Below are 21,428 nucleotides of genomic sequence, written 5' to 3'. Positions count from 1 at the left end.
TACAAGTGGTAAGATAGAATAGCTTATTACACCTAGATCATATCATACTTCTTAAATTTGAAATGCATTTTATATATATATTTTTCATAATATATTTTATTTCGGATTTCAGAGTTTTCATTCTGTTTTTAGTTGCCAGTTTTTTTTTTCTTCATTTTTATAGTTTTTGTTTAGTTTTAGTTTTGCCTCAAAACACGTAACTAGAATTGATCATCATTAGCATATATGTATATATATTATATAGTGTATAGTGTAGTGTATTGTATTGTATCTTTATCTTTTAATTGTAGTACTTTGGGGATGTTCTCTTGAGGGAGGAGGGGAGTGGCAATTCATTCGCTCTCGTAAACAATACATTTAATATCAATTAATATCTTATCATCCGTTGCTGGATTGCAGATCAGTGTGCAATCCGTTAAATAGGTAAGCTATGTAAGCATATGTTTAATGTTTAGTTAAATAAGACATATACATATATGTTTATCAATGTACATATATGTGAATGCAGCAGTTATGTGTGTGTATGTGTATGTGTGTGTCTGTCTATATATATAAATATTCGTGGCATTATTTATGTATAATTATGAGTGTGGACTTTTGAACTAACATTTATGCAATATGGAAATAACATTCAACGTTTGCTTTTCATTTCTCTTCTTTTTCTTTTTGGTATGGGCTCATTAACTACCTTTATCTCTCTCTGTCTCTATCTCTTTCACCTCTCACATTCTCTCTTTCTCTGTCTTTTTCGTGTGGAGTTGCTTAATTGCTGCGTTTGCAATTGCTATGCGCTATATATAATCATCGACTTTATCGACGAATCAAATGTTTAAGTGCGTGTGTGTGTGTGTGAGTTTCGAGTGTTTATGCTAAGCAGGAGAGCTAACGCGGGAGAAGCAGCAACAGCTTCTCCTAAATATCAAAGGGTATCTCTTGTTCTTCCATCTTCTATCCTCTATCCTCTATCCAGCTTCTATCTTTAGCCATCGTGACTGGCAACCGACTCCAGGTCGCTGTTGTCCTCGCTGCCAGTCGCCTCGGTGGGTTCGCCCATCGCCACTCGCGCATACTCATCGGTATCGATGCTCTTGCAGAAGTGGATAGCATACTTGAGCTTCTCCAGCAGCACAGCCTGCAAATGGAATGGAAGTTAATACACACTCTTGTAATACTTTCACTTAGCTTACCTTGCAAGAGTAGCGCGGCATTTTGAGCAGAAAGAAGCATGTGTAGCTCTCGGGCAGAAAGTGATCCGGCGGATTCTTCTCGAGCACCTGCAGCACAAAGTCGCGTCCTCGAAAGTCGGCTATGGTGCGCGGCAGCCGCGTCCTTCCCCACACAAAGCGCAGGAACAGCGAGCGCTCCTGCAACAAAAAAAAAAACAAAACATTAATAAGGAGTTTTTTCCCATATATTGATTTGGTTCCAAATTTGAATTATTTAATAATTCCAAATGTGTATTGCACTATCAATTCCCATCTCTAATCGTCAATTGCAACTCACCTGATTGGTAAACTCCTCCATGACCTCCCAGAACCAGCCGACAAGCGCTGAGCTCGGATCGAAGCCCTTGTAGGTGGCCACGGACTTGAGCAGGCCCAGCGGTATATCTGGTGATCCACAGACCATCGCCTGCAGCTCGGCGGCCGAGAAAAGCGAGAGCAGCGGCACAGGTATAACCTTGGACATGCCATCGCGCACCGCCTTCACCTGTTCGTCGAACTCGTGCAGGCGAAAGCCTAATGCCAGACGCACGTATTCGGCGCGATTCCGTGGCGAGATGTGCGTGTATCGTGTGGACAGCGGCACCTCATGACCCCGAGCCGAGGACGTTGAGAAGGGCAGCTCCAGTGTGTTGAAGAGCTTGGCATCGTCATCCATGTTGCGTATGCAGAGCAAACCAGCCACATAATCGCGATCGACCTCGGTGAGATCGGTGGGACGCAGCGGCTCCCCAGTCAGTTGTCGCCACACTGGTTCCGCCAAGCTGCAAGAGTAGAAATATTAGATGTATTCCATAATGTTAATGTAAAATGGGAAGTATTATTGAAAATTATTATAAAATAGACTATTTTAGAATGAGCTATGAATCAATTAAATAACTATTATTTCCCTTAATATTATCTATCTACTATATAAGTTATATTCTATACTATTTTTCTTTAAATGTTTTAGGTATATAAATGAACTGCTTTGTGGCACAATTGTGGAATGAACCTTCTTTAAAAGTGTTAGGTATATAAATTAACTACTTTGTAGTAAAATTGTGGAATGAAAAGATAAGAATTCTGCAGTAGAGTGTGCTCCACACTGAAATACCCGCTACCCATTTTATATAATAGTAAAACAGTGCGGTGTTATTCTTATTCTTAAATTATAGCTCTACAGACAGACAGACGGACATGGCTATTTCGCCTCGGCTGTTGACCAATCGATACTTTAGGGGACCGGAGATGACTTCTTGTACCTCTTACATAAACTTACTTCTACCCTATTAATTAAATAATTAAACCTAAACGTTGTAAAATGTACTTCTCTTCAACTTACTTCAGACTTAACGGCGATCCGGTGCGCACGGCAATGCCCATGATGACGCCCAGGAAGCGGAACATGTTCATCTGCAGCACGGAGGTGAGCGTGGGATCCAGCAGGAAGCAGTCGCGATTGGCGCCCGCCTCGCCTCGTCCATTCGGTGTGCTGATTAACAGCGGCACGCTGCCATTCTGCAGCTCATCGCACATTTCGGCAATCGATTCGCTGTAGCCACCACCGCAATCATCGACGCTCTCGCCCACAAACTTCACCTTCCACACGCGATGCGGCAACGCCAGGGCCTCCTGGGTGAGCAGCGGCAGCTTTTGCACCATCTGACCGAAGACGCTCTTCATGCCATCGATGCCGGCGAGTCCGTTGCAACGACTTCGCGAACGCTTCACCTGTATGCGATTGAGCTCGATGACGGGTCCGTGCTGTTTGTCGCGCACCATCGTCGTCTGGATGACCTTGCGGAAGGCGGCCTCCTTGATGTTGTACACAAGCACATCCTTGAGGGCGCCCAGACTGAGATCGCCCGCAATGGGCAGCATGGCTAGGCAGGGGCACAGCAGCTCCGAGAAGTGATGCAACAGTATGAGGCGAGCGTGCAACGCCTCGGGCGACAAATCGCGCACCAGATCGTATTCCAGCGGCGGATTGGGCAGCGGACGCAGTCGCTCGCTCAACTGGGACGTGGACAATGCCAGCGTGTGAGCTGATCCGCACGTGACCTTCACAATGTGCTTGCCCTGCAGAGCGGCGACAAGTCGCGGCCTTTGGATGGCGGTCACGGTGCCATCGCCCAGCTGTCCCTCGTCGTTGTCGCCCCAGGTGTAGACTTCGCCGGCATCGCTGCAGGCGACGCAGTGCAGCGAGCCTGTTGCAATCGAGATGATCTTTTTGCCCTGCAGCGCCGCCACCTTCTTCGGTCGTCGCACATGATCCACCGAGCCGTGTCCCAGCCGATGAAAGTCGCCCTTGCCCCAGGTGTAAACAGCGCCCGATTTCGTCAGCGCCACGGAGAACTGTGAGCCACACTCGACCTTGATGACACCGAGACCGGCGAGACTTTCGATCTTGTAGGGCAACTTGCAGCCATCACTTCCGCCGCGTCCCAGCTTGCCGTAGTCGCCATCGCCCCAGCTCCACACATTGTCGTCATCCGTGATGCACAACGTCTGCGCATCTCCCGAGCCGCACGCAATGTCGATGGCCCGAAAGCCAAGCAACGCCTCCACCAGCTTCGGACGCAACTGATCCTCCGAGTCGCCGTGTCCCAAGCGACCGTAGCGTCCCTTGCCCCAGGTGAGCACATGTCCGCTGGCCGTGATAGCCGCCGAATGCGCGCTGCCGCAGGCAATGTCTGCCACACTCATGCCATTTAAGTGCTCCACGAGCTTGGGTCGATCGTAGCTCATGCGATTGCCGTGTCCCAGCTTGCCGTCCTCGCCCTCGCCCCAGGCATAGACCTCGCCGTCCGTGGTCAGAGCGAGGCAATGCTTGCCACCCGAATTCACGGCCACCTTCTTCACAAACACATGCTGCAGAGATCCAAGCAGTGTGGGTATCGCCCACGAGTCGCTGCCGCCAACGCCAAGGCGTCCGCCCGAACCGTAACCAGTGGCAAAGAGCTTCCCATCGGGCGTTACTGCAAACAGGGATTGCTCCCCACCCGCCAACTGCACCGGACGAAGCAGACTAAGCGCCTCGCATGGCGTCGGCGTCTTGATGCGGCTGCCCTCCAGACCGCCCAGCTGACCACGATGATTGTGTCCCCAGCCGTAAATGGTGCTGGCGCCGCCCCAGCTGAGCGCCCAATCGTCCGGTCGGCGATTGAGCCACTGTAGCAGCTGGGCATCGTGCGGCGCCTGGAACAGCGTGTGATCCTCGTGCTGCAGCAACTGCAACGGCTCCTTTGACTGCTGCTCCAGCAGCAGCTCCTGCTGCAGCAACTGTTGCTGTTGCTGCTGCAGCTGTTGTTCCGATGCCGCCGCCGCTCCGGATGCATTGCTGGCCGTGCTCGAGGACAGCGACGTCGTCGAGTTGATGAGCGAGGCCCCCGGCGACTGGCAGCCCGGACAGGTGGCGGCTGCTGTGGCTGCCGCTGCCACCGCGGCAGCAGCTGGCGCCGGCAGCATCTCGGCGAACTTCTTGCGCACCTCAAGGCAGAATTGACGCGGCAATTCCGTGCGTCGGATCAGCGATTGGGCGACACGCACCGCAATGCAGTAGCGCTTGAACCACGCCCACTTGTGGACATCTCCTGAACTAGCGGCCGCCGAGTTGAGGCTGCTGCTGCTTCCGCTGCAACCGACTCCGTTGCCGCTGCTGCCACTCGCTCCTCCTCCTGCTCCTGTGGCTGCTGTTCCACTACTTCCGCTGCCGCTGGCTCCGGCACAACCCAAGCCATGTGCCATCGATAGGCTAGTGGGCAGCACGGCGTCCAGCTGCATGTCACAGGCCAGGGCAGCCAGTGTCTTGAAATAATCCGAGTGCATCAAGTGAATCCCGCCCCGCACCTGCGGCTCCTCGTACTCGTACTGACGCAACAACTCTGGGATCAGGGGCATCAGTATAGCCGCCAAGGCTGGCTCCTGTGGCTTGGGCGCCTGTTCCAGCAGCAGGACCGCATGCAGCTTGCGCAGTGCCCAGATGCGTTGGGCTGTGCTCAGGGCGCCCAGTTGAGCGCAAGCCGCCAAGGCGGCCGCCAGACGCAAGAGCACCTGCGGTTGACGAGGCGCCAGGCGAGCGTCCAGCAGCGCCATGACCAAGGCCATCGATGGCTGCGACAGCACCGCACGATCCGAACCGCTCTCGCCGAGCGTCGCCGCCGGCATTATGGCGTGCACCCAGAAGCGCCAGCCCCAGCCATTGACCGAGCTGTCCGAGCAGAATTTCCACCGCAACTCGTCGCCCAACACCCGAATTTCGGGTGCCCAATGGGCAAACTCGCGACCCGAGCGCATGGCCAGCATGTGACCGGCGGCGTCCATGATGACCAGCGGATCGTTGCGTTTCTCTGTGCTGCACTGGCTGTCGAACTCGAGACGCAGCATCTCGGCGCCCGGAATGCGCACCGTTCCGCTCACGTTCATGTTGTCCACATACGGATGGCTGCTCTCCTGCATCACCGGCTTGGGCAGCTTGCCCAGACAGTGGCGCGACGTGCACAGATCCTCCAGCTCTGTGATGCACGTCTCCAGCAGCATGGCTGCAATCGCTGCGTTGCTGCTCAGCGAGATCAATGTCTCGGCGATGGTCTGCGCGGTGCTCGGTGGTCCACAGCGTCCGCAGACAGCCAGCTTGAGTAGCTCCACCAAACTCTTGGCCTCCGGCTCCTGCAGCAGTGTGCCAAAGTCATCTAGACCGTGATTGTGACTAAACTGCGCCAGCATCTCCTCCTGCTGTGTCATCGTGGCGGCCATCACCGACATGGCGCTGGCGGACATCCGAGAGTGCGAACCCGCCGACATGCCCGACATGGACAACGAGCCCGTCAGGCTCTGGAAGGCGCTCAGCGGTCCCGCTGTCAATGGCGCCACAACTCCCGTGGCTCCTCCTCCTGCTGCTGCTGTTGCTGCCGCCACTAGCGGCGTCGGTGTCTCCAGCTCGCCGGCGGGACTGTGCTGCTCCGGCAGCAGTGCCGCATCGCTGGCGTCCGCCGGCGCCTCGCCGCCACCCTGAGCGATCGCTGCGGTTGTTGCATTGTTCGCTGTTGCCGCTCCGCTTGCTGCGTTCGTCAGCTGCTCCTCCAGCTCCAGCTGCACGCCCGTCACGTGTCGCGCCGTCGTCTCCTTGTAGTTCACCTTGCTGTGACTTGTCAGCGCCGCCACAATCAGCTGCCTTGCCTGCAGAATGCCCATGGCACGCAGCACATGTCCCAACGCCGCTTGACGCGCTGCCGGCGTCTCGAGCGCCAGACTCTCGCTGAGACTGGCCAACGAGCTGGATGCCGAGGCGGCAGCTGCGGCCGCTGCTGCTGCGGCAGCTGCCGACGATGAAGTGGTTGCCGTTGTCTTGGGATCCAGCTTGCAGCCAGCCGCATCCGCTGGCTGTGTCTCCGCCTCATAGATGCCCAGACTGCTGCCGCCGAGGGGATCGCGGGTGCTGCCAAAGGGCACCGGGCCGCGCTTCTCCTCGTCGAGACTGGCATTGGGCAGACCCCAGGCCATCGAATGCGAACTGCCGCAGGCAACGCGATTCACAAAGACCGCATCCAGGCCAATGACCAGGGCGGGCTTCTTGTTCACAAACGTATTCCCGCTGCCCTGCTGCCCGTGATCGTTGTCGCCCCAGGCGTACACCTGTCCGGCATCCGTCACCGCCAGGCAATGCAATGCGCCGACAGCCACATGGATGACCCGACGACCGCGCAGTCCGGCAATCGGTTGTGGCTTGCGCACGTGCTGATCTCCGCCATGTCCCAGCCGATAGTAGTCACCCTTGCCCCAGGTCCACACCTCGCCGGCTCGCGTTAGCGCCAGGCTAAACTGTGCGCCGCACTCGATTTGAATGACCCCGATGCCGGAGAGGCGTTCGATCTCGTGTGGTGTCGCCGATCCCTCGCTGCCGCCGCGTCCCAGCTTGCCAAAGTCGCCATCGCCCCAGCTGAACACAGCACCGTCCTCGGTCAGGGCCAATGTCTGGGCATCCCGGCTGCCACAGGCCACCTGAATCACCCGACGTCCGTTCAGCGCCGTCACCAGCTTCGGCTTCAGCTGGGTGGCATTGTCACCGTGTCCCAGACGTCCGTACTCACCCAGTCCCCAGGTGTAGAGCTCACCCTGACTGCTGATAGCCGCCGAGTGCGATGAGCCGCAGGCAATGTCACGTATCTTCTTGGCCCGCAGCGCCTCCACAAGACGCGGCTTGTCCAGCGTTGTGCGATTGCCGTGTCCCAGCTTGCCATCCTCGCCCTCTCCCCAACTAAACACCTTGCCGTCCAGCGTCAACGCCAGAGCGTGCTTTCCTCCGGAATGGACGGCGACCTTCTTCACGACATACTGATGCAGCACCGGCAGCTGATGTGGCAGCGGCACATTGTGGGTAACTCCTAGGCCCAGTCGGCCATTGGTGCCCTCGCCACAGGCATAAACCTTGCCATCCTGACTGACCACAAACAGTGACTTGGAGCCGCCGGCAATGTGAATGGGACGCAAACGGCTGATGGTCTGCGAGAACGTCGGCACCTTCACCTTGGAGCCCTTGAGGCCACCCAACTGCTCCTTGTCGTTGAGACCCCACACCATGACGGTGCAGGGCAGTTCCTGCTCGGCGCTGGCTGCTAGCGATTCGGCTGTGACATCGGCGCCAGCATCTGTAGATCCCCCGGCTGAGGTGGATGCGCCTCCCGCTCCGCTGGAGCCATACTCGCAGGCCAGGAACTGTGCATTGGCCAGCATATGCTGAATGTCCGGCTGCTGGCGACGTCCTATGAACTGCAGGCCATGCACCTTGCACTGAATGCCATTGTTCTGACATTGTTTGATCACAATCTCAATCCAAGGATAATAGCTGGCCACCTGCTGCATGAGGACGACGCGACTGCTGCCCGTCGACACCGGTATCCACGTATATTCCTTCAGGCTGTCGACGCACTCACCCACTCGTACCTCCAACAGCGATGGCATATGCGAGTGATCCTCGGGGGAAACACGCAGCGCCAGGCTGTGGACGAGCACACGATCGTGCAGCTCCAGGCGTATCCAATGGCGACAAGGTCCACTCGAGCAGCTCTGCCAGGCGAGTCCGCTGCCATCAAGCAGATGCTTGGCATCCGCCTCATTCGAGCTGACACTCAACGAGCGTATGCAACGCGACCAATCCTCAATGAGATCCGAGTGTGCTCCTGGTTGTCCTGCCGCTGCTGTCGCATTGAGCTGCGATTGTGCCTGCACCTGGAGTTGAGCTTGCAACTGAGCGGACGTCGGTGGCGGTGGATAGGGTTCGACATCGTTGATGTGACCCTGCCAGTTTGGCTGATCCGGGAACTCCACAGTCAACTGCTTGCCCCGCATCGCTGTGACCTGACCATAGTCCGGCTGGCCGGAACGCGATCCTCCCAGACGCAACAGCGACCCCGATGACTGACAATTTAAGACTCCGCCGCCGCCGCCAGCCATGTTACCAGTTCGTAGTCTCACGCGAGCGCCGACTGCAATGGGCGGCGGTGGACGTGGCAATGGCAGTGAGAGTAGCTGACTCTGTGACGCTTCGACGAGCTCAATGTGAACGAAACAGACCCAATAGGTGCTGCCATGATTGCGCCAATCTACCTGCACGTTGAGATCGTGCAATCCCTCTGTGTCCACAATGAGCACGGTGCCTATGTCGCCCTGTTTGATCTCCTCGAAGTCGCGACAGCAACGCACCAACATTCCGGGTCTGACCAAGCCCCGAACATACAATGCATAGTGATCCGTTGTGGGGAAATCCTTGCGTGTCTCGAACTTCATTAAAGTCGCTTGCGCTTGTGCTTGTCCCTGACCCTCGACCGTGTCCGAGGAGCTGCTGGTGGTCGAGCTGCTGCTGCTCGAGTTGCTCCGACTGCTGTCGCTTGAACTGTGTCGTTCTCCAGCCGCCTGATGTTTCTCCTGCGCGTCCTGATCTCCCTCTGCATCCGCTTCCGTCTCAACGCTAACCGTTGCCTCGTCTTCAATGGTGTTGGCACAGACATCGGGATGCTCAAGTATCCACTGCACAATCTGCTCGGGCGTCGGCAGCATCGCTTCCGCCTGCAGCGAGAGTTGCTTCAACGCCAACTCAACGGTGCCGCGCGTGAATCCCATTTCCATAATCTTGCCAATCAGTTGTGCATCGCTCGCAGCCACAGGCAGCGCATGAGTTTTCCCTTGCTCAACAGCCACTGCACTGGGCTGTTGAAACTTCTCCTTGGCCACATTGTACACCGGTATGCCATGCACCATGGTTGGCTGTGCGGGACTCGCGAGCACCAGCGGCTGATCCAGTTGATCGGCCGCAGCATTGAGCTGCTGATGCGCCTGGGTGGCCAGCGATTGGACGCAGTTCAGCGCTGCCGTCGCCAGATCCGTGTAGCTATAGCACGCCTTCACCGGAGAGGGTTGCGTGGCTCTCAGCAACAGACACTGGATGAGCAGCTGCTCCTGCTGCTGGCTGCCATTGCTGCTCGTGCTGCTGTTGTTGTTGTATCGTCTGCAGTGGAGAAGAAGAAAGGTTAATCTGAGTGTGAAGCTTTAAAAGTGTCCCTCCAATTTAATAACGAATCGTTAGAAGAATAAATACCCAGTTAATTAAACATTAAGAATGATAAGACAACGGAATTAATCAAGAGAAGGCTCGGTCCATTGAGAATGCAGTTAAAATGAACCCATTAATGAAAACCGGTGTTTAATTAGAGAAAAAGTAAGTCCGCGGATGAGTTAGCCAAATAAGCCAACAAGAATAAATAGGGATTGTCTAAGTAAAGATTTTAAATAGGAATTTAATTCCGTCTTGTGACTCACCCATTTCCGTTGCCCTTTCGATTGCTATTCGAGTGCACCTCCGACAGCTCCGACTGCAATTCGGCGTCTGCTTCGGGCTCCGCTTCTGGTTCAGGCTCCGTTTCCGTCTCTTCGTTGCCCTCGATATTGTTATAACCTCCAGCTGGTGCTCGTTGCTTCAGGATCTTGCGCAGTGCCGCTTGATGCCTGTAGAGGACGCCGTTGGTGTGCAGCACCGACAGTTGCAGCTGCTGGCTGCGCAGCAAACGCACATCAAGCCGACCTTCGCTGTTGTTGAGCATCTCCCAGCCAGCAGCGCCGGGACCGCCATTTCCATTGGCACTGGCCGGACCATAGAGCAGCACCGTCCAGGCATTGAGCAGCATCTCGTTCATGGGCAGCCGTGTCAGGCTGAAGACGCTGTGATCCAGCTGCGGCAGCACCGTTGCCAACGGCACCTTGACCAGCCCCGTGTTCGTGGAGCTGCTGCTGCTGCTACCGGGACTACTGTGTGCGAGAAGACAACGTCCCTTGTGCGTGAAGCTGGCGATGATCATATGGCTGCCCTCGTGGAAGCAATGCAGACCGACGCGGGGTCTCAGATCGTAGCCACCCATGGCACTGAGTACGCCCAGCACAAAGCTGTGCTCCATATCCAGCGGTTGTTGCATTGGCGGCGGCAATTGCGATTCGCCCTGCAACAGTTCAGCGGCCACGCACAGTTTCTGGGCCATAAACGAATTGATCACCGCATTCCAATGGGGGAGGGTGTGCAGGCGACGCAACAGCGCCACCAGTTCCTCGGCCACGCTGCCCGAATGCGAAGCGGTGAGCAGGACACGCGCCTTGCCGCTCTCCTGGGGCTGCAGCGTTGCGTCGCCGGGACAGTGAAGCGCAATCCGGCCGAGCGTGGCGAACAGCTGACGCACCAGCGCCGCCATGCGTGGCTCCTGCTCGCCCGACCACGACGACAGGATGCACTGCAGCAGCCGTAGACAGTGCAGTTGACGGTAGACGCCGCGTTCGTTGCCCGCCGGCTGCTCGAGCAACGCAAAGTAATGCGCCAGCCAGTTGGGTGCACTCAGTTCCAGGCAAAGACGCGGGCAGTCACCTAGCGAGGAAGAAGGAGAAAATAATAAGAGACTTTCAGACACTTCTCCATCTGCTTTGACTCTCACCTGCTATGGCGCGTATGAAGCCGAGATTTAGCCAACCTAAACAATGCACCACATTGGCCAGCGCAGGTTTGGGATCGAGCATGGCCCGAAACATGCTGGTGACGCCTCGCAGTGCATGCTTGTCCAGCTGAGCGCCATGCAGGCCGCTGCCCACGGCGAGTATCTGCAGCAGCTTGGCGGCACAATGTCGCAGCAGCTTCGATGGATGCGATTCACTACAGGGCGGTGGCTCCGAGCAGTTGCCACCCAGCTCCAGTTCACGCTCCGGCTCAGTGGGCGAGGCGACGTTCAAGGCGCTGTCAGCCAGCTGCAGATCGTACTGACCCTCCTTGCCCATGCGATACGAGTTGGTGGCGCCCGTATACCATTCCACGCGCACCCAACTATGGAAGGGATTGGGAAACACTCATCAGGAAGGACTCATAGAGAAAAGAATATCGTTTAGCTTACCCATCTTCGCCAACTTCACTGATGATGCGACCTTCGCCGGGGGGATTGCCATCCTGATCACCCCATTTCCAGTCACCGCCACGCACAATGCGCGTGCCGATCTTCATGAGCTTAGCGAGATCGGGGCCACTCAGCGGTGCCTTGCTGCACTTCTGCTTCAGCACGCTGTCCTCGTAGAGCACGCTCAGCTCGCTGCTGTTCTGTCGACTGCTGCCCTCGGCACCCGTCTGCGCCAAAAGGCCCAGCACCGTGCCCAGCAGTCCCGAATTGATCAGCAGTCCCAGCTCATTGGCGCCCAGCTCCTTGGCGAGCAGACCAAACACGCTGATCAGAAAGCGGGCGCGCGGCAAACGCTTCAGCAGCACATAGGTGCTCAGGTTGCAGCTATCCTTGCCACGCACAGCGCCCTGTTGCTCCTGGTTGACCAGGCGTCGCAGCTCCCGCACCGCCCAATCGAGGACGCCGGCCTGGGCGAGGAGCAGTCGCGCCTTCTGATACGCACTGACCATGTTCAGCTGGCCCAGCACATGCTGCGGCGATGCTCCGCTGGCCGCCGCCTTCAGATGCAGTCCCAGATACCCGTTGAGCAGACTGTACTGCGTGGCATCCAGGAGGCCGTGCAGCTCGAGCAGCTGCTGCACCAGCTGCAGACCGGCGAGGCGCAGCTGGAAACGCTGCATTTGACAGTACATGGCACGACGCACAGTCTCCACATCGCAGCTGTCCTGCAGCGCAAAGTCCACAATGTCCTGCAGCAGCGTGGTGTCCAGCTCGATGTCCGCTTGTAGCTGGCGTTCGTTGAGACGCCGCAGCAACGACTCCTCCTCGTCCAGTTGCTTCTGCTCCTTGACTTTGGGCTGCTTCTTCTGCTGCTGTTGTTGCTCCTCCTGCTGCTGCTCGTAGATCAGCAATTCCGCAGTCTGTTGCTGCTGCTGTTGTTGCTGCTGCTGTTGCTGTTGAATGCTTGCGTTGAGCAGATCCTCGGGCTTGGCCACCGGCTGCTGTTGCTTGGCTGCGCGCAACTCTTGCAGCAGCCGCCGCACGAGCAGCCGAAAGCGTGGCAAACGCTGTAGAATGGGCAGATGACGCAGTCCACGCTGTTGCGGACTAATCGCCGGTCGCACCTCGTAGAGCAGAAAACGCAATCGCTCCAGAATGGGAGCACACACTTCCTTATAGCTGCGATTCAGCTGCTGTCGCGTCCGCACCACCGACCACTTGGCCTGATGCACCAGCCGTATGATCTCGCCCAGCTGCTTCGGCAGCGACTGTTGTTGCTGCTGCTGTTGTTGTTGCTGTTGTTGCTCGCCACTCGCAGCGTCTGTTGCTGGCGTCTCCAAGGCTGCGAGCACCATGCTGCCCAAGCATTGATGACGCAACAGCACGGCGCTGAGCAGACGCTCCAGCTCCTGCACGGGATGCTCGGTGGCGAACTCCTGGTGCCACATGAGATTGTGCGCCTTGCAATAGCGTTCCGTTAACGCCAACCAGTTGGCTACCAGCGGCTCGGAGAGACGCGCCTCGGCCAGGCCAGCAATGAAGCCATCGACGCGACTTTGCAGCTGCTCAAGGGCGCCAAGACGCCGTGTTGGCGGCACCACCAGCGGCGTCTCCGTGGGTGTGTTGCCCGCCGTGCTGTGGCTGCTGCGCGCCTCGCCCTTTTCCTCGTCAAAGGGATTGCTCGGTTGAAGTAGCAGCAATCCTCCGCTCAACAGCGACGACTTGTCCAGCTGGCGGCACTGCAGCTCCGCCGGCTGCAAACTGGGTCCGCTGCACATCAGATTGGCCACCAATCCCAGCAGCTGGGCGAGCGCACACTCTGAGCTAAAGTGCGTCAAGCGTGTCGCTGCTGGCGTTGATGCCTAAAACAAGTTTGGAAATTAGTTCAGAAGCAAACACAGCAGACAACAATTATTTACCTTCTCGTCATTGGCGCCGTGGGCGGCCATGTACTTGCCCAGCTTGTAGTGCTGCAGCATCTGCTCCATGGCACTGCGATGCGCCGGCGTGCTCAGCTCCACGCTCAGATCCTTGCCTAAGCCAAGCTCCAGCAGCGCACGCAAGTTGTCCGATTCGCAGCTGCAATGCAAAGAAAAAAAATATGAAATTAGAAAGAATTTTCAATACAACCATATTCTAAAAATATACTGAATTAATATACCGAAATATATTAAGATATACCGATTGATATATTTGGTATATCGATATAGTAAAACTATATTCTAAAAATACACTGAATTAATATACTGAAGTATACTAAAAAATACCGATAACTATATTTGGTATATCGATGTAGTACTACTTCGATATAGTAAATATAAGTATATATTGATGACTATATTTGGTATATCGTTATACATAAATATACCATAGAGTACAAAAAGGATTGTCAGCCAAAGCAACAAAAACCTATTATGTGCCATACAAAAATATTTCTCAAATAACTTCTACAACTTTTATCTGATCGCAACTGAATTGCCAGCAATCATAAATACATTAGTTATAATTAATTATATAATCAATAATGTATATACTTTATACTAGAAATATATATATATATAAAACCCTCAACTCTCAATACTCAAAGCTGATTTTATAGACAATATAGAACATCAATCGATGTGCTCACCTGTAGTTGGAGAGATCGCAAACGTAACCAGCTAGAATGATGCAGCGATTGCCGTCGAGCAGCAGATTGTCGAGATCGGCGCGACGCACATAGTGCGTCTCGGGATCGGTTGATGTGGGCGGCGGCGCAGAGCCTTTGGGACCGCCACGGCAGATGATGCCCGGCCAGCCCATGTCATCGCCATCGCGCAGTTCTCCCTCGCCCAGGGCCCGATTCAAGCGATCCAGCGCACGCAGCAGCGGCAAACAGAGACGTGCCCATCGAAAGCTGGCCAAGCATTGCGGCCGATCCCGTTTGAGGAGCACAAGACCCACGAGCAACTCGTGCAGCAGCGCATCCGAGATGTCCGCCTGCAGGACACGACTCAGGGCGGCGCCCAAGGGATGCGGATGTGAATGCGAGTGCGTCAAGCTGTCGCTAGACTCGCGACACTGCAAGGCGAGCTCATGGGCCTGCTGCATGGTGCTAACGCAGGCGGGAATCAAGCTGTGCAGATATTGCGAGAGCAATGCCTCCGCTCCCGTTGTGTCCTCCTCGCTGCCCGCTTGATGAATGTGCGCGAGCAACAGACGCTGAAAGCGATGCAGCAGACACAAGCTGGGACTCGTTGTGCTCGGCTGATGCAGATGCTGTGGCTGATGATGATGGTGGTGGTGATGATGGTGATGATGATGATGCTGTTCCTCATCCGGCAGTTGCTGCTGCATTTGATGCTGATGCTGCTGCTTAGCGAGCAGCGTTAGGTTCAATCTGCTCTGAGTAAGCGCCGCATTGTTGCCCAGCAGTCGTGTAATCAGCTGCAGCAGTGGCAAATGTGCGCCATCAGCGCAGTCGGTCGAACAGGAGCTGCTCTCCAAGCGTATCGCATGCTGCAGCGCCGTCTCCAGGCCGCCCTCGGCCATCAGTGAGCTGACCAGCAGATCCGTCATGAAACGATGTCCTGCCGAGCACGCTTGTCCCGGTTCCGATGGCAGCAAGGCCGTCAGCGTCTGAGCACGCTCCGCAGCCGTTGGCAGCAGCACGCTCCAGCCGTCCTGAAAAGCATAAAGTGTGATGATAAATAAAAGTTTACTACATTCTAAATCTACTTAAAACTATTGCTTTGAAAGATCTTCTTCATCAGGCTAAGGCACAAACCTATAGCATGTACTTAAACCTACGCTTAGTGCTTATGCAACATTTAAACAATTTGAAAGAGTTCGTTAATTCATTAATTGTGTAAATAACTTTTTATTTCATTTCAACTCTAATTAAAGCGATCGCTAGGAAAGTATTTCTTCATTAAACTAAGACACAAGCAAATAAAGACAAGGTATTTGCATCTATTGTTAGCGAAAACACAAATCACTAGCAACTTTCAAACATTTTAAATTGAAAGAGTTAATTAATTCATTCATTAAGGCCTCTTTCCCTATAGCTATACAATGTATATGAAATATAAAATCCTAATTGCACCACTCTGAGTATTTCTTCGTTAAGATAAGCCATAAATCACGAATTTTCGTTAAGCTGAGACACACACACCTGTGTTTAGCGAAGACTCGACTCCTTTCCAACTTTCAAACAATTCTTAATCGTACTTCAAATTGAAAAGCTCGTTATTTCATTCATTAAAGCCTCTCTATAGCAATAGTACTCTCGGCTTGAATAATACAATGTTGTTGAGTGAGCTTTAAAATGTTATACTATTAAATGAATCTCTTTTTCGCTATGAAAAGAGTTGCAGCTCACCTGCAGCGCCTGCTGAGCGGCTATTTGAATGGTGCGCAGCACTTGGCTGCCTCCGGCCAGACTGAGAATGCGCGTCTTCAGGCTGTTCAAGAGTCGTCCGCCACTCGCGAGTCCCACATGCCGAGGCTCCACACCGTTGGCAATCAACGCGAGCAGCTGCAGTCGCACCAGATTGAGACAGGCGACGGCAATACATTCCGATTCTTGATTGGGCGTCTGTCGATTATTATCTTGCGCCGCGCTGGCGCTGCACATGCCCAACAGTTGATCAAGCAGTCGAAACGTTGGCTCGCCGAGATCAATAACGAACGGGGCACGCAATGGAACGCCTTGGCGTGTGCTCTGTGTCCAGATGAGACTCTGAGCGGCTGTGCACGCCATGCCGCTGGCTGGGAGCGTGGGCAGAGCCACAAGGATTGGCTGACGTATCAGCGGCTCACTGCAGACGGAGGCGGGACAGATTTGTTGGTTATCATTGCGTCCCCAGCCGTAGATTTCCCCACTGCTGCTCAAAGCAAGGCAATGCGCCACGCCCACCGCCACATCGACAATGCGCTTGTGCTGCAATTAATTACGGAATGGAATTAGAACACATTTGATATAGATTATATAAAGAACAACTTACCTGCAGTCCAGTGATTAAACGTGGCACACTTCGCTCCACATGCTGATGCCCCAGACAGGATGCCTTGCCCCAGCTGTAGAGTTGTCCTTCGGTGGTCAGCGCCAGCGAGAACTGTGAGCCGGCAAACACGCGCTGCACACGCGGCAAACAATCGATCAGCTGCGGCTGCACGCTGTTCATGTTGCTCCCGCTGTTCCCAGTTGTCCCATTGCCTCCACCTCCGAGTTTCCCATAGTCGCCATCGCCCCAAGCATACACCAATCCCTCGGCTGTGAGACACAGCGTATGCACATCTCCGCTGCCCAGCGCCACGTCGATCACTTGATGATCCTTCAGCACCAGCGCCGGTAAATACTGATCGTCCCGATACATGCCTCGGCCCCACGTATAGAGATTCCCTCGACAGGTGATCGCTGCGCTGTAGGTGCAGCCACAGTAGACGGCTTTGACGAGTCGCACCAGCATCTCGATCTTGGTGGGCACCTCGCGGGCGTGGCAGTCCCCATGACCCAACCGGTGGCCATCGCCCAGGCCCCAGGAATAGGCGTTGCCTGTGGAGTGAGAAAATTAATTAATAACGTATTCAAATCAATATCCAATTAAATGCAATCAAAATATTACAAAATCTGTGATAACCATAAATGATATTGTATTCAAAATTCAAGTGTGACCAGGAAAACAAATAAATCAAATGATCGTATTAATGAGAGAACCCAAAAATTATATTGTAAATTGTAAAATAAGAGAAGGAAACAGAATAATCATTACTTAAAGCGTTATCATTATCAATTAATAAACTCTCTCATATCATTTAAGAAGATAAATTGTAAAATGAAATAATACTTTACTTAAAACGTTATGAAGCAATCACAAGTAAACTCTCTCGCATCATTTAAGAAATTCAAATTTAGATTCAAAATTAAGGTGTGACCATGTGACCATTAATTTGTCTAAATTTACTGGCTTTTCTACAAGAACTTTGTTCAGCAATTCAATAGAATTTTAATTGACGATTAAATTGAAAACCATTTTTAATTGTAAGCAATAAATGAGTTTAATTTAGAACTGATACTCAATAAGCATATTAATTTAGACAATCAATAATATGAGAATAAACAAGTAAAGATATTTTAGTAAAACGATCAGATATTCGAACTTCAACTATAAAATTGGAATTTGGAAACTCGAAATAGAAGTTTTTTCAAAGAACTGACTTAACTGACATACGATTTTAATCATGAATTTATAAGAAAATTGGATACCGAAAGTAATTGTGTAGTAATCTAAATTTTAAATTTGTCCACTTGTAATTTAAAATAACTGATATATAACATTTCGATAATCAATTTTGATAGCAATATTTAGTATTTACATCAGTTAATCTTCAAGCTTTGACATATAAAGTAGTATTTAGTATTTAATTTTACTATTTCGAATTTTAATGTTAAACGGAAATAAGGAATGATAAACACAAATTGAAGAATATCACAACTTACAGTTGCTGTCGATGGCCAAAAAGTGACGTCCTTCGCAGTGCGAGGCAATCGATGTAAATGTCTCGTTGGCAATCTCCGGGAAGTCGAGCAGTTGCGGCTCCGTCTCCGGCTTGGCAATGCGCCAATTGTAGAGCTTTCCCTCCTCGCTGAGCAGCAGCACAATATCCTCGCTGCAGACGACCTGCTTCACCTGGAACTTGCAGCTGAGCAGCGCCAGTGAGGGCGCCGCCTGTTGATGGCCAGTGGAGGCTCCTGTCCAGCTGAGCGCTGGCTCCACATTGAATCCCTGCTGCTCCTTCGACAGCGTTGGCCAACCCAGCGCATAGACGCGTTGCTGTTCCAGCGCCGAGTTGTTGTTGTTGCCACCGTTGCTGTTGCTGCTGTTGTTGCCAGTATTGAGGGGACGCAATCGGAGGAGACTGCTGGGGAGATGCGGCATATGCGGCTGGACGAGACGATCCAGGTGGGATATGATGACGACGGCCGCGCGACGCAAATCCACAATGGCAGCGCTGCTCTTGGGCAGCATGAGAAAGCGCAGAAATGTTTCGGTGGCACTCGCCATCGGTGTCGCCTCCACCGAGTTCGAGGAGTTCGCACAGCCCGAGGCGCTACCTGGACAGTGGTTGGCTGTGGCATCGGAGCCCAAGCGTTGATAACGCTGCAGGATGCGCAAGAGAGGAGCGCCCGTCTTGCGCGGCATGTCCCGATTGTCGCCATTGTTGCCCAGCTGCTGGCCGTGACCGCTGTGATCGTTGTCCTTCTCCCACAACAGCAGAAGGAGCACCACACACTCCAGCGTCGCCGCCAGCGTGCCCTTCTGCACACCCAGCTCAAGGAGCAGGCAGAGCGCAGTGTGCCTGTCGGCCAGAGGCGCTAGGCAGCGGCCACCCATTGGATCGCCGAGGGCGACGAGGCGCAGAAACTTAATGGAACGCTCCATGACCTCCAGCCACAATGGCGACACTTCAGCAGCGGCATCGAAGAGCGTCGCCTCGGGCAGCTCCTGCAGAGATTCGAGCGCCTCGCTTAGCAGCTCGCTGCACATTTCCATGTCCTCGCCGGAACGCCAGGCGCGTCGCAGAAAGGCAAAGCTAAAGTTGAGCGCAGCTCGTGTTCCGACGCGTGCCAAGCCAAGAGCCGCATGCTCCGGCTCCTTGCGCTGCTCCATGGGTTTCTCTGGCGGCAGGGCAGCCACCACAACATCTTCTTGGACAGGCGGCGTCACCTGCTGCTGTTGTTGCTGTGTTGCAGCTGCAGATGGCGGCGCTTGATGACTGCGCTTCAGAGCCACAAAGTAGCGCTCATAGATGAATAGCTGTTGACGCAGCTGCTGCGCCGACAAACAGTTACCGGCGGCACGCAGCGACAGCTCATGGAGTTCGCCAATTAGAGAACGCTGGCACTCGTGTTTGGCCAGCTGATTGGGCGGCTGACTCCACAGCCAGCTGTTCAGTGTCTGCTCCGTGGCATGCTGCTGGCCAGCGGCCGCCTGTTGGGCAGCCGCCGATGTCAACTTCTTGATGGCCATGTCCGAGTCGAGGGGACGGCACGCCTCGCAATTGCAGGCGGAGAGCGGGCCACAGTATTCCGGTTGACAGCAGGCGCATTGGAGCGCCTGGGCGCCACAATAGTGCTTGCCATCATCGCCCAGATACGAGAGATGACCCCGGGCATTCACGAGGGGCGCCGTCGGCGACGACACCAGTTCACAGTCGTGGATCAAATGATTCCAAAGCACGGCGCCGTCGGAGGCGTTGCGCAGGCAGGCGATGAGATCGGCGCGCAGCCATTTGGCGTCCAGATAGGGCAGCGGACGCAAATAGAGATCACTGATGGGTGTCGTTCCAACGCCACTGGAAGTCGTTGCAGTCGTCGTCGCCGTCGTTGTCGTCGCTGCAGCTCCAGCTGCTCCTGCCAGAGATGGCTCCGCGTTGAGTGAAGCGGCAGTAGCGACAGGAGCTGTGCTTGTTCCAGCAGTAGTTCCAGCTGCACTTCCAGTTCCACTGCCACTTCCAGTGTTGATCAGCCGATTGAACATGCTGACTTGCAGTTCCAGGAGCGATGGACAGAGGGAGGAGGGAATGTGTCCTGCTGTCTGCTTGCTCACTGGAAATCCTCAGCCGCTTCCAGTGGAACGCCCGACGACACAAACATGGCACATTTCGCTTTTGTTTTTTTCTTTTATTTTTTCACTTCACTTGTATTTATTGTTCTTTGCGATTCTTATTTTTTCAGTTGTTTTTCTTTTTTCGAGTTCTTTATTTCACTTTATTTCATTACATTACTGTTGTTTTTCTTTTTCGTTTTTTATTGCTCCTGTTGTGTAGCAGTTAATACAAAGAAGAACAAGAACAACGGTTACTAGCTGCTAGTTTTGTGGGTGGTGTGTGCCAAGGAGCCGAAGGGTCGGCGAGGGGAGTGGGAGGAGTGCAATGGGTAATGGGTGTAATGGCTGGCTTAGTAGTCAATGTCGTCAGACCAACAAAACCAACACTAACACACACACATACGCACAACACAGCGGTGCACTCACACACACAATCGCACACGCACAAATAGTGGCTTTGGCTTAGAATGAATTGTAGTTTTCGTTTTCGTTTGTTCGTTCGATGCCATCACTGTGTGTGTGAGTGAGTGAAGAATTCTAAACGGTTAACTAAATTGACACTTGCGCTTATCCCCTATGCTGTCGCTCCCGCTCTCTGTCACAGCAAACGACGCTTCACATTGCAATTTAATCAATTATTTCATTATTTTGTTGCGCGTTTCCTTAACTTAAGTGAAATATATTTAATCAATTTGATAGTCGCCGTTGTTCTCAGCGTGACCGACCGACCGCAAATTGCATTTTAGAATCTACTATTTCACTATGATGAAAAAAAAATACCACTTGCAGAATTTACCAGCTGGTTACACTGAAGTAGGTATGGGGCCAATTTCAAACAAGCGCTAATTTTTTAATAATTTGCAGTTTTTCATGTTTATCAAAAAGTCCGTTTGCTTATGTACCTAAAACTAACTTTAGACCAATTTTAAAGTTATTAAAAAAAACTTCTCGAAGGTAAAACAATTGTTGCAAACGCGCAGTGCACAAGCCGCCGCTAAAAATGTACAAAAATGTACTAAATAATACCATACTGTTTTCTCGGCCTGCCAACCGGTTTCAACTTTGTGTTTCTATGCAATTCATGCAATGCAAAGATCTGGCAACACCGATTGCATGTTTACATTTTTAAATTGGCGAACGTTTGGCGCGCAATCAAAAAACCAGGTCAACTTTAGAGCTACGTCACTAGACATGACACCCCAAACGGGGCG

The 21,428-nt window shown here is 53.3% G+C and overlaps 1 protein-coding gene across 1 annotated transcript; it reads right to left on the bottom strand.

Moving 5' to 3' along the window:
* Positions 1-36: 36 nt before the first annotated feature.
* Positions 37-20,963, bottom strand: LOC117577598 (probable E3 ubiquitin-protein ligase HERC2). Its single transcript, XM_034262443.2, has 12 exons — positions 18,108-20,963; positions 16,612-17,162; positions 15,987-16,547; positions 14,256-15,289; positions 13,546-13,705; positions 11,627-13,488; positions 11,177-11,559; positions 10,020-11,109; positions 2,548-9,708; positions 1,504-1,987; positions 1,188-1,364; positions 37-1,132 (listed from the first exon to the last, which is right to left on the bottom strand). The coding sequence occupies exons 1-12, from the start codon at positions 20,146-20,148 to the stop codon at positions 980-982; spliced, it is 15,657 nt and encodes a 5,218-aa protein (XP_034118334.2). The 5' UTR covers positions 20,149-20,963; the 3' UTR covers positions 37-979.
* Positions 20,964-21,428: the final 465 nt, after the last annotated feature.

Source organism: Drosophila albomicans, chromosome X (genome assembly GCF_009650485.2).
Source record: "Drosophila albomicans strain 15112-1751.03 chromosome X, ASM965048v2, whole genome shotgun sequence".
Taxonomy (NCBI): Eukaryota; Metazoa; Arthropoda; class Insecta; order Diptera; family Drosophilidae; genus Drosophila; species Drosophila albomicans.
The sequence above is the reverse complement of the archived record's forward strand: the minus strand, read 5'-3'. Positions and strand labels throughout refer to the sequence as shown.